The following is a 16,888-nucleotide window of genomic DNA, read 5'->3' as shown; positions in this document are numbered from 1 at the left end:
ACCAGCACAGTCCTAATTACCTTAGAACACCCATCTGAAACGTAAACAAGTATTTTCAAGTTCATGTTGTGCTTATTTTAGCAAAACTGAATTCATTCCTGTGATCTGAAAAGGCAGACATACTTGCATTCAAAGCAATAGTATTTTCTCCTCTACATTTCAAATGTTAAAGACACTATTGATTTGCCAAAGCAATCAACATAATTGAAAACCAAGACTCACAAAGTTCTTTATTAGAGTCGGACTTTCTTTTGAAAACAGGAAAACAAAAGTTGAATTACTTTTATTTTTTTTAACTGACAAAAATAACAAGGGATAGGATCCTGCAGAATCAGTGAAATTCTAGAATACATTAGCTTACCCCACACCCACAAACTTTATATTGAATTTAAAGGCATTAGAGAAAATAGCTTGAAATACACTTTTTACATAGAGTTGTATGTCAATCTTTCAGGATAGAGTGCAGATATTTCTATATAATAATGTAAGGCAGTCTCAATTATAAATCTGTTCCAGTCCCTAACTGCTGCCTCTCAACATAACCTCACCATAGAAGACTCTTCTAGTCAGGTGTTTCAGTAACACAGGGACATGGACATAGAGAAAAAAAGCAGGCTGTTTCTCAACATGTTAATTTTATGACCTACCAAAAGAGTAAACCCTACTAAACTGGACAAGAAACAGCACAATAACCTCAGAATATGGGCTGACATGATTTTTAGCATCATGCAAATTACACAGGGAAAAAAGATAATCACTACCACAAAAAAACCCTTGAAGACTTACAATAGGATATTGTATACAGCAATAGGACATTGTGTAAGCATACAGCAAAAATTGCAAGCACGCCATAATTGACAGGTTATCAATCAGTAAGTGTTGCCCGAGCAGTACCTTGTGGAGGGACTGGCTGTTGGTATCCTGGCACCGGCCCATTATAAGCTCCGTACTGCGACTGAGGAGCCCCTGGCAATGACTGTCCCCCGTAGGCAGGCTGCTGGAATCCCTGATATCCAGGCTGAGGTTGCCCGTAAGGAGGCCCCGTGTGAGTTTGCTGGTTTACACTCATTGTATTCACATCCCCAACCTAACCTCACCTGCAAAAAGGGGGGGAAAAACGACTTTAAGCAGATATAAAACCAAACTGGTCAGCTTCCCTAGTGTTTTCAAATAAGTGAGAGATCTTAAGATACTTGGGAAGCTAAAACATTAATGATAACTTACTCTTGCACAGCAAGTCAGATAAATGCTTTACAAGAGCTATTTAAAACAGTACTTTCAGAAGCTATGTTTTCTAGTCAGCATTTCATACTAGTTAGACCTGTGATTATCACCTTAGATAGAAATACCATCATTTGCCATTCCATAGCAGATTATTATCAAGCTTCCAAGAAACCTTTCAAACTACTTCCACCTCACAGAATCAGACCAACAGAGAACACATTTCATGATATAGATGAGTGATCCCTTAACATAACACTTCAATAACACCAAACAAGTTCAGCTGTCACCACTGTGTTAGTTTACTCGATCATGTTTCCTCATTACAAACAGCACGCTTCACCATCCACAAAGGCAGCTGCTTGAAGTGTTTGATGGACTCTAGAACAGGACCAGCATAGGGGGCTGTAGCCTTTTTTTAGCAGTAGATGATTTAAAGTCCTTGCTATATACATACGTTTCAGAAAACAAAGATATTCCAAAAGCAAAATTTTCACCTAGGAAAGGTATTAAAAATGGAAAATAATTACAGGCAAAGATGGCACTAAAGGAGTTTTACCAAAGTATAACACCTGAAAAAGAGTGTCAGAGGCAGGAGAGACATTTCTTAGCAAACTTTTGCAAGAAATTTTGCTTAACAGATTCCCAACTCCCCTAACTAACTGTATAAAGAGACTGACTAGCTTTATAATAAGAAAAGCAAAACTGTTATTGTAAGACCCCAAACCAAAGAGGCAATTTTTACAACAGGAAGCAGGCAGATAACCCACAGTGCCTTTCACTTGTGGAGAAGCAAGAAGATTACTTCAGGGGCAGGAGATTCCCTCATGGTGTGTTCCTCATAAGAATATTTTGCACCACCTGCACTTCTTTAGACACTCCATGTCACTGTTAGCCTCTTCAGCTGAGACTACCTACACTAACACTAAAGAAATATGTTTAGGGCAATTAAATTATTCACTAAAAACCATCAGTTAATATAAAAATGCAAAGCAAAAGTAAAATAAATAACTAATGCTGCTCTTACATTTTTCTCCAAACTCTATGATGAACTTGTGCATTAAAGATACAAAGTAAATTTCAAGACAGAGGAGACAGGGGCGCAACAGCCACCAGAAGCAAAGCCTGACCAGGAATCTGTAGCTTAACTCAATCAGGTATCAAAGCCCAAAGCGCTCTGATCAGCACATGCCAAACAATGCTACGATTGGTTTTTCACATTACCAAAAATATGATGCTAAAGAATTATTTCAGCAACTGACACCACAGTTGTACAGCAAAGCCACTGGAAGAACTACAGCTCTGTAAGAATCATCCACATGAAGAAATTCTTTCATACAGACCATAAAGGAAAAATACATATATCATAATAGAGAGATTTAATTACTTACAAAAGAAAGCTAGCACATAACATAAAAACTACATTTAACCTCCTACAGCTAGTAAACATGACAAATGTCAATGCTAAGAGTACTTACTCTGAAATTAGATTTTAAACTTTTATGAAAGGAAATAAATGAAGTTTTACACTGTTATTCTCCAAACTGTATAAAGGCAAAGATAGGGCTTTTGTTTAGAAAAAGATCTCCTCTTAAATATTTACAGGTAATTTGCTCTTGAAAGTTAACATGCAATTTGCAACAGCTTACAAGAGCATGACAATTCTTCATCAGCCTGCAGTGGTTTTAAACATGATTACTCTCTTACTGTCACGTTTATAATGTGTAATCTCTAAAAACTCTGGCTTCCCACACTACCTTTGACTTAGTTCTGCAAAACAGTCTAACCTGAGCAGCCATGTGGGCAGGAAGTCTGGACTTTGGGACCTGCTCCCTTCCCGAGTTCCCTGAAAGGTTAACCTCTTACTGCCTAGGCAGGCAATCAGTGTGACCACACTGCAATGACAGCCCTACCCTCAGCCACCTCCTGTTCTGTACAAACAGTACAGCAAGAGAGTCCCTCCTGCAAAGGGGGGAGTACCAGCAAGGAAGAACCCAAGGAGAGGACTCCTCTACCTGGCACATCTTGGAACATCTGGGCAGGGCTTTCTGACAAGGAAGGAAGACTGTGTTGTTCTCTTCTTCCTGTCCCTGCTTATTGGATTGGATGAGAAACCTGGCTTCTGGTCACTGCTCCTGCAAACAGGTCTCTCCTCCAGGAAGAGCCGCAGAGTAGCAGTATTCCACAGGATAGCTCCTGAGCTATAACCACAAAGACACTTTTCACAAGCTGGACCTACAGAAATCCCTGAACAGGTCTAATGCTTGAACTAGGAATTACTACAGGGCAGAAGATGAATCTTTCACGCTTTTTCCCCTGATTTTCTAAAGGACAATAGGATAAGAACTCAAGCAAGTCTCTTGTAAACCACTTGTGACTTACTGCTGTGAGTGCGTACTCAGTAATCTCCCCTGATGATCTTTTACTATTCCCTTTTCAGCCTTCCCTTCCTCACGTGAATATCAGTGCCTCCTGCCTGAGCAGGTGATATCTGTAGCTTGTTGCTCTCTCCTCAATACCAAAACTGAGAGGTAAGCTGATTTAATGCACATCTTACAGAAAATAAGAGTTTTGAGATAATCTCCTACACTTTTGTGGAAAAAGTAGCTACACAAACAAGATGGTTCTAATTCAGTGTCCCAGTTGAAAGACAGATCACCTCAGACCTTTAGCCAGCCCATGTGCCAGCCAGCACAGGCTCACCTCCACCACAGCACAAGCTATTACTTTCTCTACACTGGCAGAGGGTCAAGGAGGGAGACTTAGGAACAAGTCCAGTGCTGAAGCTGTGGACAAGGCTGCTTCATTGTTTTGTTGCCCAATTTGCTCTGAACATAAGGCTTGTGGCACACTTGCTCATCACTGATGTGAAATACCATAAGGCAGGACCAAGAGTATTTGCCTCTAAGAAGGGGGAAGACAGTTGTCGCTGAGGTAGTCTGTTTTCCCTCTTCCCCAGTACAAGTTATTTGTACCAAACATTCATTTTGTTTCCACTCAAAAAACATCTCTGTGTAAATTAGAACCTGGTCACTTGAAGAGATATGGAGAAAGGGAGAATTTCATGCTCTGTCTTATGACATGAAGGGTGGCTGGGGTAGGGAGAATGACAGAAACAATACATTTCCCAGATAGAGAGAAATGGAGATAACAGGCCACTTCACTGGATAAAAATGCTGAGGATATTCCTTTGCACGTAGCAACACATTACCAAAACTAAGCCAAACATAATACTGACACATGGTGTTGGACACCATATTACTACTCAGCAGTTACAATACAAAGCTCAAATAAGCAGGACTGATGCTAGAGAAAAAAAGCCTATGACAAGTGGTCATTACCATAAACAACAATTTTCCTGCAAAGCAGGAAGCAGTCACTCTATACCATTTTCTATTCCTCTGTATAAAGGCAGCTGACCATGAAGTTTTGCTCAGCACAGTTACAAAGCCACAATTACACGAGAAGACTGCTGTACAAGACAGACAAGCAGTGAGGATCAGTAATGAACTGATGGGAGGAAAATACACAGGAATAATGTAGGAGGTGCTGAATATCTAAATTTTTACAATAGCTTCAAGATTACTTAGTATCCAAACAAATCAGACCACAGTGAAGTTTCTATGACGTGCTTTAAAAAAAAACCTAGTGATTCATATGAGCTTGTTTCAATGAGCAAATCTCCGAAATCACTGAAAACTTCATATTCATCATTTTTTATAGTATGCATTCATTGTTAACTCCCTTTTGAAACTGAAAAGCTTGATCTCATCAGTTCTTGTTCACTTTCTAAAGGAAAGGCATACAGCAAAATTACTTTCCTTCAGAAAGTAATTTTTTTTTTACTGGTCCCAGAGAAAGAAAAAGCCTGTTTGTTTCAACTTCTGAGGAGACTGATACCTTAAAAAAAAAACAAACAACAAAAAACCAAACCTACAACAACAAAAAAAACCACATAACCCAAGTCAACCACGTGGCCACGAAGGAAATATTTAACTTAACACAAAAATCAAAACTATTTCCAAAAGATGGGATAGAAGGAGAGCATCAGTAATTCAGAGTATTGCCTACACTACTTTTAATGTTTCTGTTCTGCAACTTTCTGGAAACAGCAAGGTTTTGCTATTCTTACAAAGACCTAGACTCTGGAGCTAACAGCACTCTTCAGAAAGGGAAATGTCCTTGCTTTTGTTTCATTGACTAGGTCTTCTACGAGCACTCATGGAACACTTGGTTCTTTTCAGATATAAAAAATTACTGGGTGGGGTTTTTTTCTGTAGAACATCTCGGAAAACAAACTCGTGTCCTAGAAGTCAGGAACTGCCAACTAATCCGTAAGCTGGCAGGCCATTGTAACAAATGCCTCCCACACATTTGTCCAAATCAACCCAAAAGGCAATACTGGAATCCACTCCAATCTGGTTGTAATCTGTGGCACTCTCTCTTCCTTCTTTTGCAGATTCTCAACTTGTTACACCACAGGTAACATCTTCTTCATCTATGCATTTTGAGTTACTGCCAGAAACATTTGTTTTAACAGTTCACAAAAAGTATAAGACACAGTTTTCAAAGTGAATCCAAGGTATGATCACTTCCATATTAGTCTAAAGAAGGCCACATTAAACCCAGTTTTGTAAGGCTGACTCATCATCCTGGGCAAGGTACAATACAGTACACAAGTAAAAAAACCCAGTTTAGTCTTGACCTAAACTTAAAACTACCAATACTTCCAACCCCTGCCATCACCACCAGATTTCTACTTCAAGAACACTTCATACTTTGTTGACTCAAGTCTCCTGGTGGGACTGATTGGTATCTCTATCACTGTAATAAAGCTCTACGAAAAGATTTGAAAAACGCTCTGCTATGAGCACGGCTTCTGAAGAGCAAGCCCAGGGAGGCAAAAGTCACTGACAATACAGCATCAACAAAACCACAGAGAAGGATCTCTGTTTCCTAGCTACCTCCACATACATGCGTACAGACGTTACAATGAGTGAAGTAATCTGAAGCATTTCTGTGAATCTTGCACAAGCATAATGGATTAGAAAAAGCTACATGAGCAGTTTCAAATTTAGGGAAGAGGCCAGAAGGAAGAAAGGGAGTACATAGAACAGGACTAAAAAACAAGTTTTCTTCACATACATTGTAACACTGGCCATCTCTGTGCTCTGACTTGCTCTACACAAATACACATTACACAATTTCCATCACTTGCAAGAAACAAAAAAGGTCACAACTAGCTTTTCCTAATACCTATTTCCAGTTCATACTGCCTTTTAATGCTTTCTATGTTAACAATGAATCCTGCTGAACATATAAAACAAGCTCTATCTTCACAATTTATCCCTAGCACATCTTTTCAAATCTAAAGAAAAAGAGACATCCACCTCTCTTCTGCAGAGACCTTGTTGTTGATTACTGTTGGTGACTCTGTACCTTGTCCTTCTTTAGCCAACCATCAGTTCTTCCTTTGATTTTTGACCCTCCTTCTGATAATAAGTGTTACACAAAGATAACACAGTCCTACCACAGCAGGAAAAAACTTCCAAAGAAGTACAAGAACCAAACCACTCATCAAAGAAATAATCTTTTTAATAGCTGTTCACTGCTATAAGTCAGCTTTCAGCCATGAAATTAAAACCTGGAGTGAGTGTCACAGCATATTAAGAAGCAATTATATATTCTTTATATTGATGTCCTCTTCATACTCTGTCTACAACAGTAAAAGAATCCTGAATTGCACAGCTTCAAGCCAAAAAGAGTAGTTCCATTAGCAAGAACTGGTTCCACATGAAAAATGGATAGAAATATTTATGTTTTCACAGAGTGTATATATGTGATTGAAAGTAAGTCTCCTTTAAAGAGGAAAGCTTGGAAGCTTTTGGCTACATATATTTCTATCTGTCCCTTAGCTGGAACACCTACTCTAGGAGAACGTTGTGGGAAAGAGAAAAACAATGTTAAAGCGAGAGTTCCCTAAGTTTACTCATGAAGACTCCACATTAATAAAAAACAAAGACTTTAATACAAAATCAGTTAGTTATCTCCCATTTTTACACTGTTTGTATAAAACAACAAAAAAAGAATTTGCATGTTATGCCTCAGATAGTGATTTCTGTCCAACATTCCTAACAACATTTGGTAAAGTTGACTACATAATAATCCTGTAACAGAAATGGATCCAGAAATATTTTTAAGGAATTATCACATTAATAGCTAACAATCAACTGAGTACCAAACTGGAAAAAAAAAATCTGTATTTTCAATGACAGTATAAACATTACTTCCTGTGGATAACTTCTGACATAGGTGTAAGCAATTCTTTTACGTCCCAGCAACTACTTTCTATTAGCCAGTAAATTGAAAAAGAACTTCAACTACAGCCCAGTTTGGATGGTTTTGTAGTCCCTCTCAGAGACCAATACATTCCAAAAAAAACCCACCAAACAAACTAAAGGAAACTAAGTTTCACCATACTCCATCAAAAGCATTTCTCAGAAAGAGTGAAATTCCAACAACAGAAAACACATTTAAAGCCCCATCTACATGGAAAGCAAGTCACATCTTGCATAACTACCTTCTCAAGACTACACTTATATTTCGATCATGCCATCTCCTTTACTTTCCTTCTTCCTTTTCTCACAACCACACGACCACTAAGTTTTACTACCAAATTCACCCAATCCCAGAGGCCAGATCTGCGCCAGGAATGACCATCCTTTGCAAAGCTCGAATGAATGAAAGCTTGAACAGCCCAGCACAAACGCCAGGGGAAGGATCCGCGGATTACAGGAGATTAGAGAGGTTGCAGAGGGGGGTATCTGACTCGCGGCGCACCCCGACCAAAAAGCAGCACTCGGTTCTCCGTGCCGGACCGACGGCCCGACTCGCAGCCGCGGGGTGTCGCCGCACCGCACCGGGACACCGACGGGTGTCCTGGGCAGCCCAGGCACTGGAAGTGCAGGCCCCGCCGGCAGCCAGCCCGGCTCCGCAGGCCGCCGGCACCGGCCGGGCCGCGGGCGATGCGGACACTCCCGGCCGGGCGCATTCCGGGGAGCCCCGGGGCTCTGTAGAGCCTCCCGTGGCGCGCAGCACGGTGGGCCCGACGCGTCACCCGACCAGTGCCACCGGGCCTCGGCGGAGGAGGAAGCGGCAGCGGCGGCACCGCCTCGGCTCCGGACCGCGGCCGGACCGCCGGGCGCGGTGCCGGGCCCAATGCCGCCCACCCGCTCGCTCGCTCGCCCGCAGCGGGCACCGCAGGGCCCCACCGGTGGGCCCGGCCACCCGGAGCCCCCTCGGGCCTCACTCACCACCGCTGCCGCCACTGCCGGGCCCACTTCCGGCTCCCGCCCCGCCGCTCCCCGCCTGCCGCTCCCCGCCTGCCGCTGCCACGTCCGCGCTCCGCCCGCCGGGGCCCGGATGCGGCGCAGGCGCTGGGAGGCACCGGCCCCTGACGTCCTGGCTGGGGCGGGCGGTGACTGCAGCTGCGGGGAGGGCCGCGGGGCCGCTTCTCGCGCGGCCCAAAGCAGCGCTGCCCGCACGGGCAGCTGAGGCGTGAGCGGGGCTCGGCCGAACGCTGCTGAGCCGCGGACACCACTGACCACGGTGCCCTTGGCCGCCTGTCCCACCTGCGGCCTGTGAAAGACCGCGACAGGGGAGCAACCAGGGCCAGTTCTGCGCCAAGTTGCAAAAGAGTTATTCACTCCCTGCTAACAGCCGCAGAGTGGTCGTCCCTCCGTACTTGGCACTGCTGAGGCCACACCTCAGGTACTGCCTGCAGCAGGCCCTACTGGCCCCCTCACTTCAGAAGGGGCACTGAGGTGTTGGAGCGTGTCCAGAGCAGGGTAACAAGGCTCGTGAAAGGTCTAGAAAACTTGTCTTCCAGGAATGGGTGAGGGATATGGGATTGTTTATTCTCGAGAAGAGGATGCTCATGGGGGATCTCATCGCCCTCTACAACTGCCTGAAAGGAGATTGCTGTGAAGTGGGGACTGGTCTCTTCTGTGGCTACAGAGAGGACAAAAGGAAACAGTCTAAAGCTGAGACAGAGGAGAGTCAGATTAGATATTAAAAACATTTTCACTGTTAAGGTGGTCAGGCATTGGAATAGGTTGCCCAGGAGTTTGGTGGAGTCACCAACCCGGAGGTGTTTAAGAGGCATCAGGATCTGGTGCTGGGTGATGTGATTTAGTGGTTTAGGGGTTACAGTGGTAGTGCTGGGTGGATGGTTGGACTTGATGTCCTTAAAGATCTCTTCCAACCTTGATGATTCTGTGATTGTGTTGCCAGCAATATGCAATGGCACCGGATGAGTGGTGCTATAGTAGTGGCAATGAAGTAGTCAACCAAGCAATGGCATCACAGCAAAAGTACATCCTCTGGATGTTATGCTATAAGGATATTAGTCACTGAGAGCTAAGCACATGCAGAATAAGGAAAAGGTAAGGGTAAGCTTGTCCTCTGAACCTTAACAGAAAATGATGGTTTATGCCTTGCAGGAAAGGGGGAACATGGACTTTAACTCTTGTATAACTCCCTGGCTTGGGATGGCTAGGAGGTCGTGTCTATCATGATCCTAAAGAAAAACCACTGAAAGACTCTGCTCCACTCTAGTGAGACTCCATCCAGAGACCTACATCCAGCTCTGAGGTCCTCAGCACAGGAAAGACATAAACCCATTGGAGTAGGTCAAGAGGGAGGCTAAGAAAATAATCATAGGGATGAAGGCTTCTCTTACTAAGAAAGGCTGAGAGAGTTGAGGTTGTTCAGTCTGAAAGAACATTTTGAGGAGACTTTATTGTGGTCTTTCAATACTTAAAGGAGATTTTTAAAAAAGCTGGGGACAGACTTTTTAGTAGGGCTTATAGTTACAAGACAAGGAGTAATGCTTTTAAATGAAAAGAGGTAGATTTAGACTAGATATAAGGAAAAAAACCCTCTGAGTTAGCTAGAGATTTTGAGATCTCACCAACGAGATCTCAGGTGGATCCTTGACTGGACTGGACCGAAGGACTTCGTCTCTAGGTTTGGTAGCTATAGCCCCTTCTTTCTCTCTCTCTCTCTCTTTTCTCTCTCTATCTTTTTCTCTCCCTTAATCCCTCTATCGCATTTTGCTGTGATCATTCAATAAAGGTGCATTTGTTTTGATTGTTACTGCAAATCCCCTGTGCTGTGTTGGTTTTTTGCACCCTGAGATTAAATCCATGAACCATCATGAAACCCCTTCATAAAGACGGATCGTGACAGCTACCAGGCTGGTGAAGCACTGTAACAGGCTGCCCAGAGTGGTGGCAGTTGCCCCATCCCTGGAAACACTCAAGGTCACATTGGACAGGGCTCTGAGCAATCTGATAGAGTTGAAAATGTCCCTGCTCATTGCAGGTAGATTGGGCTAGATGATCCTTAAAAGTTCCTTCCAACCCAAACTATTCTATGATTCTATGACCTGGTTGGGCTCTCTTGGCCATTGAGTCTATATAAGCAGTGCCCTGCAGAGAACTGTGTGAATCCTGTGTGTGGAGCTAATCCCAGCTATTCTGGTCCCAGTGTCTAGTATTACAAGTGAATGTAGGGGATGTCAGGGAGCTGCACGCTGCAGAGGGAGCACAGTACGTCTACAGTCTGCCTGTGGCTTTCAGGGCAGGCACATAGTGCTGCTGTGTAAAGACACTAGCTGCATGGAGAAAATAGCAGTGGAGAGCACATTAATTGCAAGCTGGTTTTGTTCAATTCATAGGGTCAGGTGCTGTCACCTGATTTGTACGAGTTTGTGCCTGTGACATGTCATTGCCTGAAACTCAAACTAATGGATCCTGAGTACTGAGTGACTCTAAGATTTGCATTTGGAATGCAAAGTGGAAATAAAAGTTTTACTGAAATGCTTCCAGCTTTAAGAGTGTCAGACAAAGCTCTGGAGAGACAGGAGGTGTGCTATTTTCAGCCACGTTCCGGTGAGAGATCCATCATGGATGCGGGGGGGCACAGAGGGTGAGATTGACATGACACGTGTGTAGGACAACTCTGGCCCCTTACCAAGGGCAGAATCAAATGTCTAATCATAGGCAGAGCAGCAGCTGAGAGTCCAGAAGAGCAGTGAAGGCTGGGCTTGACAGTCTCAACTCTTGTGTGTGTGTGAACTTCAAGGAGAAAGTAAGCAGAGGGCCTTGTGGGGACTAGAGAGTGGTGGTGTGAATTGTGAATATGGTAATAGAAGATTCTGCCTGTTAAGAACTGGAATCTGTACTGAAGTTGTGAAGACAAAATATCTAAAGCACAGAAATCATGGGAGCTGAAGAAGAAATGCTCATCACTCTGTCTGGAGGTGCCCCCTGGGGCTTCCGCCTGCAAGGGGGTTCAGAGCAGAAAAGACCCCTTCAAGTGTCAAAGGTAGGACCTTGAGGTGTGAACTGTGAGAGCAAAGTTGTTCTGCTGAACTAAGATATCCCTACTGATTTCGGCATCTTTCACTACTGTTAAGGAATACAGGAACTCCTTACAGTGGCAGCAGATCTTCAAAAGGAAAAATTGGGTGGTGTGCTCAAGCAGGGTGTGAGGTGGGCTGTGGATCCTGGAATAGATGCTATTGAGGTAGAGACAAGTGTCAGGTGAAGATCTGCTTCAGTGCAGGTCTGTACAGCTCAGACACTTTGTAGGCTGTACAACTCTCCTGAGTTGTCAGAAGAGCTATAACCATAGTGACAGTGCAGGGAAAAGGGTTCAAATATGGAAACTTCAGTACTCATGGAAGACATCCAACTAAAGAAAAAATAAATTGAAGCAGTTAAAGCCATATTTTTAATTCAATTGTCCCTAACACTTCATTACTATATTCCAGCTTTCAAAATAGATGTACATTTCTTAGTGCCTCTTCTGTTGGTGAAAGTTTTTCCACACTGTCTGAAGTGAATATTTGTGATGCTCTAGGCAGCAAATACAGGTTTAATTTCAAGAATTAAAGAAAAACAATTGTTTGAATGGGAGATTTAAAAAATTGAAAAAACATGAACCTTGTGTTGCACTACTTTTGATAAACAGCTGTTACTGTTGTCTTTTCAGAAAGACTACTGAATAGATTGAAAACTAGAGGAAAAAAGGTCCTCTTTATTAAGCTCAAGACAGCTGCATTAGCCTTGACACAATGATATCTTGGGATATCTCGCTGGAAGGCACCCAGCAACAGAAATGAAAAAATGCTCTGCCCAGCTCCTTCTGTTTCCTTAAGCAGACCATGTCTCTGACAGAATTTTGAAATTAGATGTTCTGTGTCACTTGGCTCACCCCAGATCACATAGTGTTTGTTTATAACTTCTGCCAAATTGTTTGGAATCCCATAGCTTGGCCTTGAAGTGAATGTTTCTTATGTAGAGAAACATGATTTTTCTCCAGAAAAACAACTTCTGCACAAACTCATAGAGTTTCAGGTTAAAAAGAAAGAATCAATATCCTTTAAACAGGTGTCTGGCATCAGTGGTTCTTAGGAAAATGGAATTTTCAGGGGTTACATTAATTCTGCATGGTCTAAGATTGCTTTCACTCTTGTTTTTCCCTCAGTAGATAAGAAACCGGTACTGAAGAGGGAGGAGATTGTGAGTGTCTATAAAGATTACTCAGGATTGAAGAGCAGCAAGAACTAGTCATTACCCAGGCTAAGTTGCACCTTAAGGTGAATGGAATATTGCTCAAGGATTAGTAGCACTTGCAGGAAGGTATTAACTAGAAGCAGCTTTTACCAAGAATTGGGTGCTGTACTTTAAGTCTAGCAATACAAATATATATAATTTTACAATACTTGGATATTGCATTAAAAATAATTATGAAAAATATAATTTATACAAATCCATTTGAGGCTCAAAGTAGACATAATTCTTTAGGCAGGATTTTCATTTTATAATTATCTTTTTTGTCTGTTATCTCCCAGAATTTAATAGCATCCAATGACCCTACATACTTTCTTAAAGGCAACACCAATTAAGTAGTCTCCAAAGAATGGATGGTCCTTACCAGGTACTCAGGAAGATCATATCTGAATGTAACCTGCTTAGAAGAGAACAAACTGCCAGGTGTCATGTGATGGAAAGTGCAGCCATGAATAGCTGATAGGTGCCAGGAGATAACTGAGTGGACACTGTTTGTGTCTCAGAGATTCCAGTGCTGTCATTTTAGAGAATTTCAACTTCTAGGCTAGAAAGTCATAGCAGTAACACTAAGGAAAGATGCTTACCTTTGGATGCTGAGTCAAATGATGAATAAGTGATAGGAAGTTAATTTGGGAAATTAATCAAGTATAACAAATACATTATATATAAATGATACATGTTGTACTTTGGTAGAGGTGCTGGATTTGCCAAGCCAGACTAGGTTAAGAGTCACCTCTTGTTCTGCTTCCTGCTTCCTTTGTGTTTCCTGAAAGTATTTCAGAGGAAGTTGTAAGTTTCACAATGCATCTAATTTTTGTGTAATGCAATGTGGAGAGAAATCCTTTCCCCTCAGGTAGTTATCAGCATGCCCTTGGAAGTATCTAAGAATTGGCAGTCCTAGTGGTTTACCCTATAGATAAACAGAAAACTGTTTCTGAACCACTAGTACCTTACCTGTCTAAGTCTTATGTGATTTCCTAATGAAGATTTGATAACACCAAGCAACCAGGCATTCCAAAGACTAAAGGTTGCACTAAGTGGAACTTCCTGCTTGAGTCGCTCTTGCTGTATCACACAGCCCTTCACAATTCCTCATCTTACATGACCCATGTACACAGTTCACAGTCTTCTTGCCTTTATGCTTTCTAAAGTTTACATCACCATCATCTTTTCATTGTTTGTCTTTTTGGATTTTAGGATAAAATTAATCACTGGTTGATGTTCTTGGTATCTTTTTTTTTTTGTTTTCCTGAAAATTCTTTGGGTGTGCTGCATGGTTCCTTTCTCCTTTCCTTTTTCCTTTCCTTTTCCCTTTTCTTTCCCCTTTCCTTTCCTTTCCTTTCCGAGACCTCTAATTGGTTGTTCTCTCATAAGGTGTTCACAAGGATGGCTTAAATTATTGGCTTTTTTCAAATTGCAATTAACTCGAAATGTACATTGAACATATGCCTTTTTTCATAGACTGTTTTCTAGTTCAAAGTATTCAACTGGCTGTAACAAAATAAAGTACATGAGCATGGTGGAAATGGGGTGTGAACCCATTTTTCTACAGACTAAAAGGATGCATAGCTGTAGCTTCAACTATTTCTCCAAGCAAGGGATCAATTCTAAACCTCAGTCCAGCTGCCAGAAAGGGGTAGAAAAGCAGCTCTATCTTCACATGCTGGATGCAGCTGCCACAGAGCTTCTGTGCCATTCAATAACTCCCTGTGGCTTATGGGTTCAGGGACACACCTGGAGAAAGAAGCTGGAATGAAATCCTTGTGGACAATCTCTTGGGTTGGATATTACTGGGCATGAGCCTGCAGTGTGCCCTGACAATCCAGAAGGCCAACAGCATTCTGAGCTGCATCCAAAGAGGAGTGGCCAGCAGGTGGAGGGAAGAGATTCTGCCCCTCTGCCCACTTGAAGCACTGCATAAACCTATGGGATCCTCAGTGCAGGAAAGATCTTTGACCAGAAACAGTCTTTAGGAAAGAAAGAGAACAAACATAAACACAAGAAGCAAAAAGGATCCATAGATGGCAAGATTTTTATTTTAGAAAGGCTGAGGGAAAGTACATGGTCCTCACATGTAGCTGTAACTGATGAGAAAGTTAACCCATTCTGGAAAGAGAGTAAGAGAGAACAATACTATCAGGTTCCTGGAGGATTTCTTTGCAGTAAGGATATGTGCATCAAATGCTTTCAAAACAAAACAAAATATAAAATAGCTAGTCTGAGAAAAGTTGTAAGCACTAATGCTATTAATCAACGAAAGTAGAAACCTAACATAAAATTATATTATGGAAATAATTTTTATGAAGATGAACAGGACAGTTTTAGGATAGTGCAAGTATATGCAAACCTGCCTTTAGGGATCCTGCTACAAAACAAGATTTATTCAATGAGAGGCAAACGTGGTTACTTTCTATAAAAAGCAAGGAAGGCACATCTACCTCCAGCACAAGAACTAGTAATACTGACAAAATAGAGGAAACTGAGTCTTTACAGCTGGTACTGATAGTAGAGGCAAAGGACCTGGGCGTATTAGTGCATCACAAATAATAAGCCAGCAAAATTATGAATCTCTGAAAAAAAAAGAGCAAACATAAACAAATGAGCCTCAGGTAGACATGTCTAACAGAGATAGGAAGGTGTTGATATTACTGTCTAATGCACAAGGGGGAATTCATTGGAAATACCATACTCACAGAACCAGCCCCTCTCAAGGAAAATAAATGTAAGGTAGAGCAGCCATAGAAAAGGAGGGGAGAAGAGAAGGCTTCTTTCACCTAGCAAAATATTGAAAGAGGTGACTGCAATCTACAAGTAGATGTTGAGCAAATACCAGCAACACTATTCAAATATAGGTGACAGGATTGACAGCATAGAACAACTAACCAGGAAGGTTCAGCAATGAATTTCCAATCAAGAAAAAGAATTTAAAATCTTTTGAGTCAGTTTATGAAGTGGAATAAACAATATGGCCTCTGAAAACTACAGAGGATTGGCCCTGGTAGCTCAAGAGACTCCTTTCAGTTGCCTGTTCTGTACAAATACTCTGCAGCAATGTTAGGGTAATTGTTAGGGGAAGCAGTAACACAGGATTGTATTGGTTCTAAAGCAAAAATTTTTTTTTTGTTTAAGAGCAGTTCATCACAACCTCATTTTTAGCTCTCAAATTCCCTCTTTTCCTTTATGGTTCTCTGCTGATAATTCACTATTTCTTACTGTCTCCCCTGCAAGATATCCTTGCTGCCTGTTTGCCATGTCCCTGCTCCCTGTGACACACAGCCTGGCTGCTGTGTGCCACTCTCCTATGCTCATGTGACATGATTCCTGCTGGAGATGCCAGCTCTAACCCAAATAGGCCTGACGGCTTCCAGATTTGTGAGCACCTTCTCTTCCTCTCCCCTTTTCAGTGGGCAGCCTGTTCTTTATCTGTTTTCGCAGATGTTTACTGTCACACCTAAAAAAGCACTACTAGTCTGTAGCCATCACTAATGCTGGTTTTGGAGTGCCTCAAGCTTCTTTGGGAGTAGTCCTGGATATATTTTATGGCCTGTTGGCACTTAGGCAGGTGCTATGTTTGGCTGCTAGCGAGGGAGGGCATGCTGTGGCACCAGTGGAACTTTCCGAGGTTCTGGAAGAATCTCTTGATGAGAAGTTGCAGTGAAACCATACATGCTCCATCTATACCTGGTGCACTAAATGTACCTGGGACCATTCTCTGGCACTTATGCCAGCTGCTACAGACTGTAATGAAGCCCAGCAATTAACGTTTTCTGTTCTTCCAAACAAAATGGCCACATGCCTGTAGGCAGTGGCTCTGGGAATGATCTGTTCCAGCTCCCAAACTGTGCCTGGAAATTGACTATTGCTGTCCAGAACAATCTCAGCCAACGATGTGCCAAGGATCATTTCAATATTTTACTACAGTAGTTGCAGTCCAGAGCCTAGGTTCATTCCCTGATATTATTCAGCCTGCTACTGGCTAGAACAACTGAATACACCTGTGGAGGCTGAGCCTGGTTTCTGATGTACAT

At 42.3% G+C, this 16,888-nt stretch overlaps 2 protein-coding genes across 6 annotated transcripts in view; one reads left to right on the top strand and one right to left on the bottom strand.

Moving 5' to 3' along the window:
• The window catches only part of SEC24C (SEC24 homolog C, COPII coat complex component), a 37,969-nt gene extending 29,379 nt beyond the window's left edge, over positions 1 to 8,590 (bottom strand). For 4 of the 5 annotated variants that reach the window (XM_066554348.1, XM_066554350.1, XM_066554351.1 and 1 more), the window contains exons 1-2: positions 8,535 to 8,590; positions 895 to 1,097 (exon numbers count right to left, since the gene is read on the bottom strand). In XM_066554348.1, coding sequence (XP_066410445.1) covers positions 895 to 1,069 — 175 coding nt within the window. In that variant the 5' untranslated portion in view covers positions 1,070 to 1,097; positions 8,535 to 8,590. Of the gene's footprint in view, positions 1 to 894; positions 1,098 to 7,801; positions 7,817 to 8,534 lie in introns of those variants that run through there. The other variant, XM_066554349.1, reaches the window with a different exon arrangement.
• A 2,915-nt stretch (positions 8,591 to 11,505) lies between these two features.
• The window catches only part of SYNPO2L (synaptopodin 2 like), a 31,033-nt gene continuing 25,650 nt past the window's right edge, over positions 11,506 to 16,888 (top strand). Inside the window, exon 1 of the mRNA XM_066554982.1 lies at positions 11,506 to 11,610. Within this exon, the coding sequence (XP_066411079.1) occupies positions 11,506 to 11,610 (105 nt within the window). The remainder of the gene's footprint in view (positions 11,611 to 16,888) is intronic.

This window comes from Molothrus aeneus, chromosome 8 (assembly GCF_037042795.1).
Source record: "Molothrus aeneus isolate 106 chromosome 8, BPBGC_Maene_1.0, whole genome shotgun sequence".
Lineage (NCBI taxonomy): Eukaryota > Metazoa > Chordata > Aves > Passeriformes > Icteridae > Molothrus > Molothrus aeneus.
Note: the sequence above shows the minus strand (reverse complement) of the source record. Positions and strands in the feature narration are given on the sequence as shown.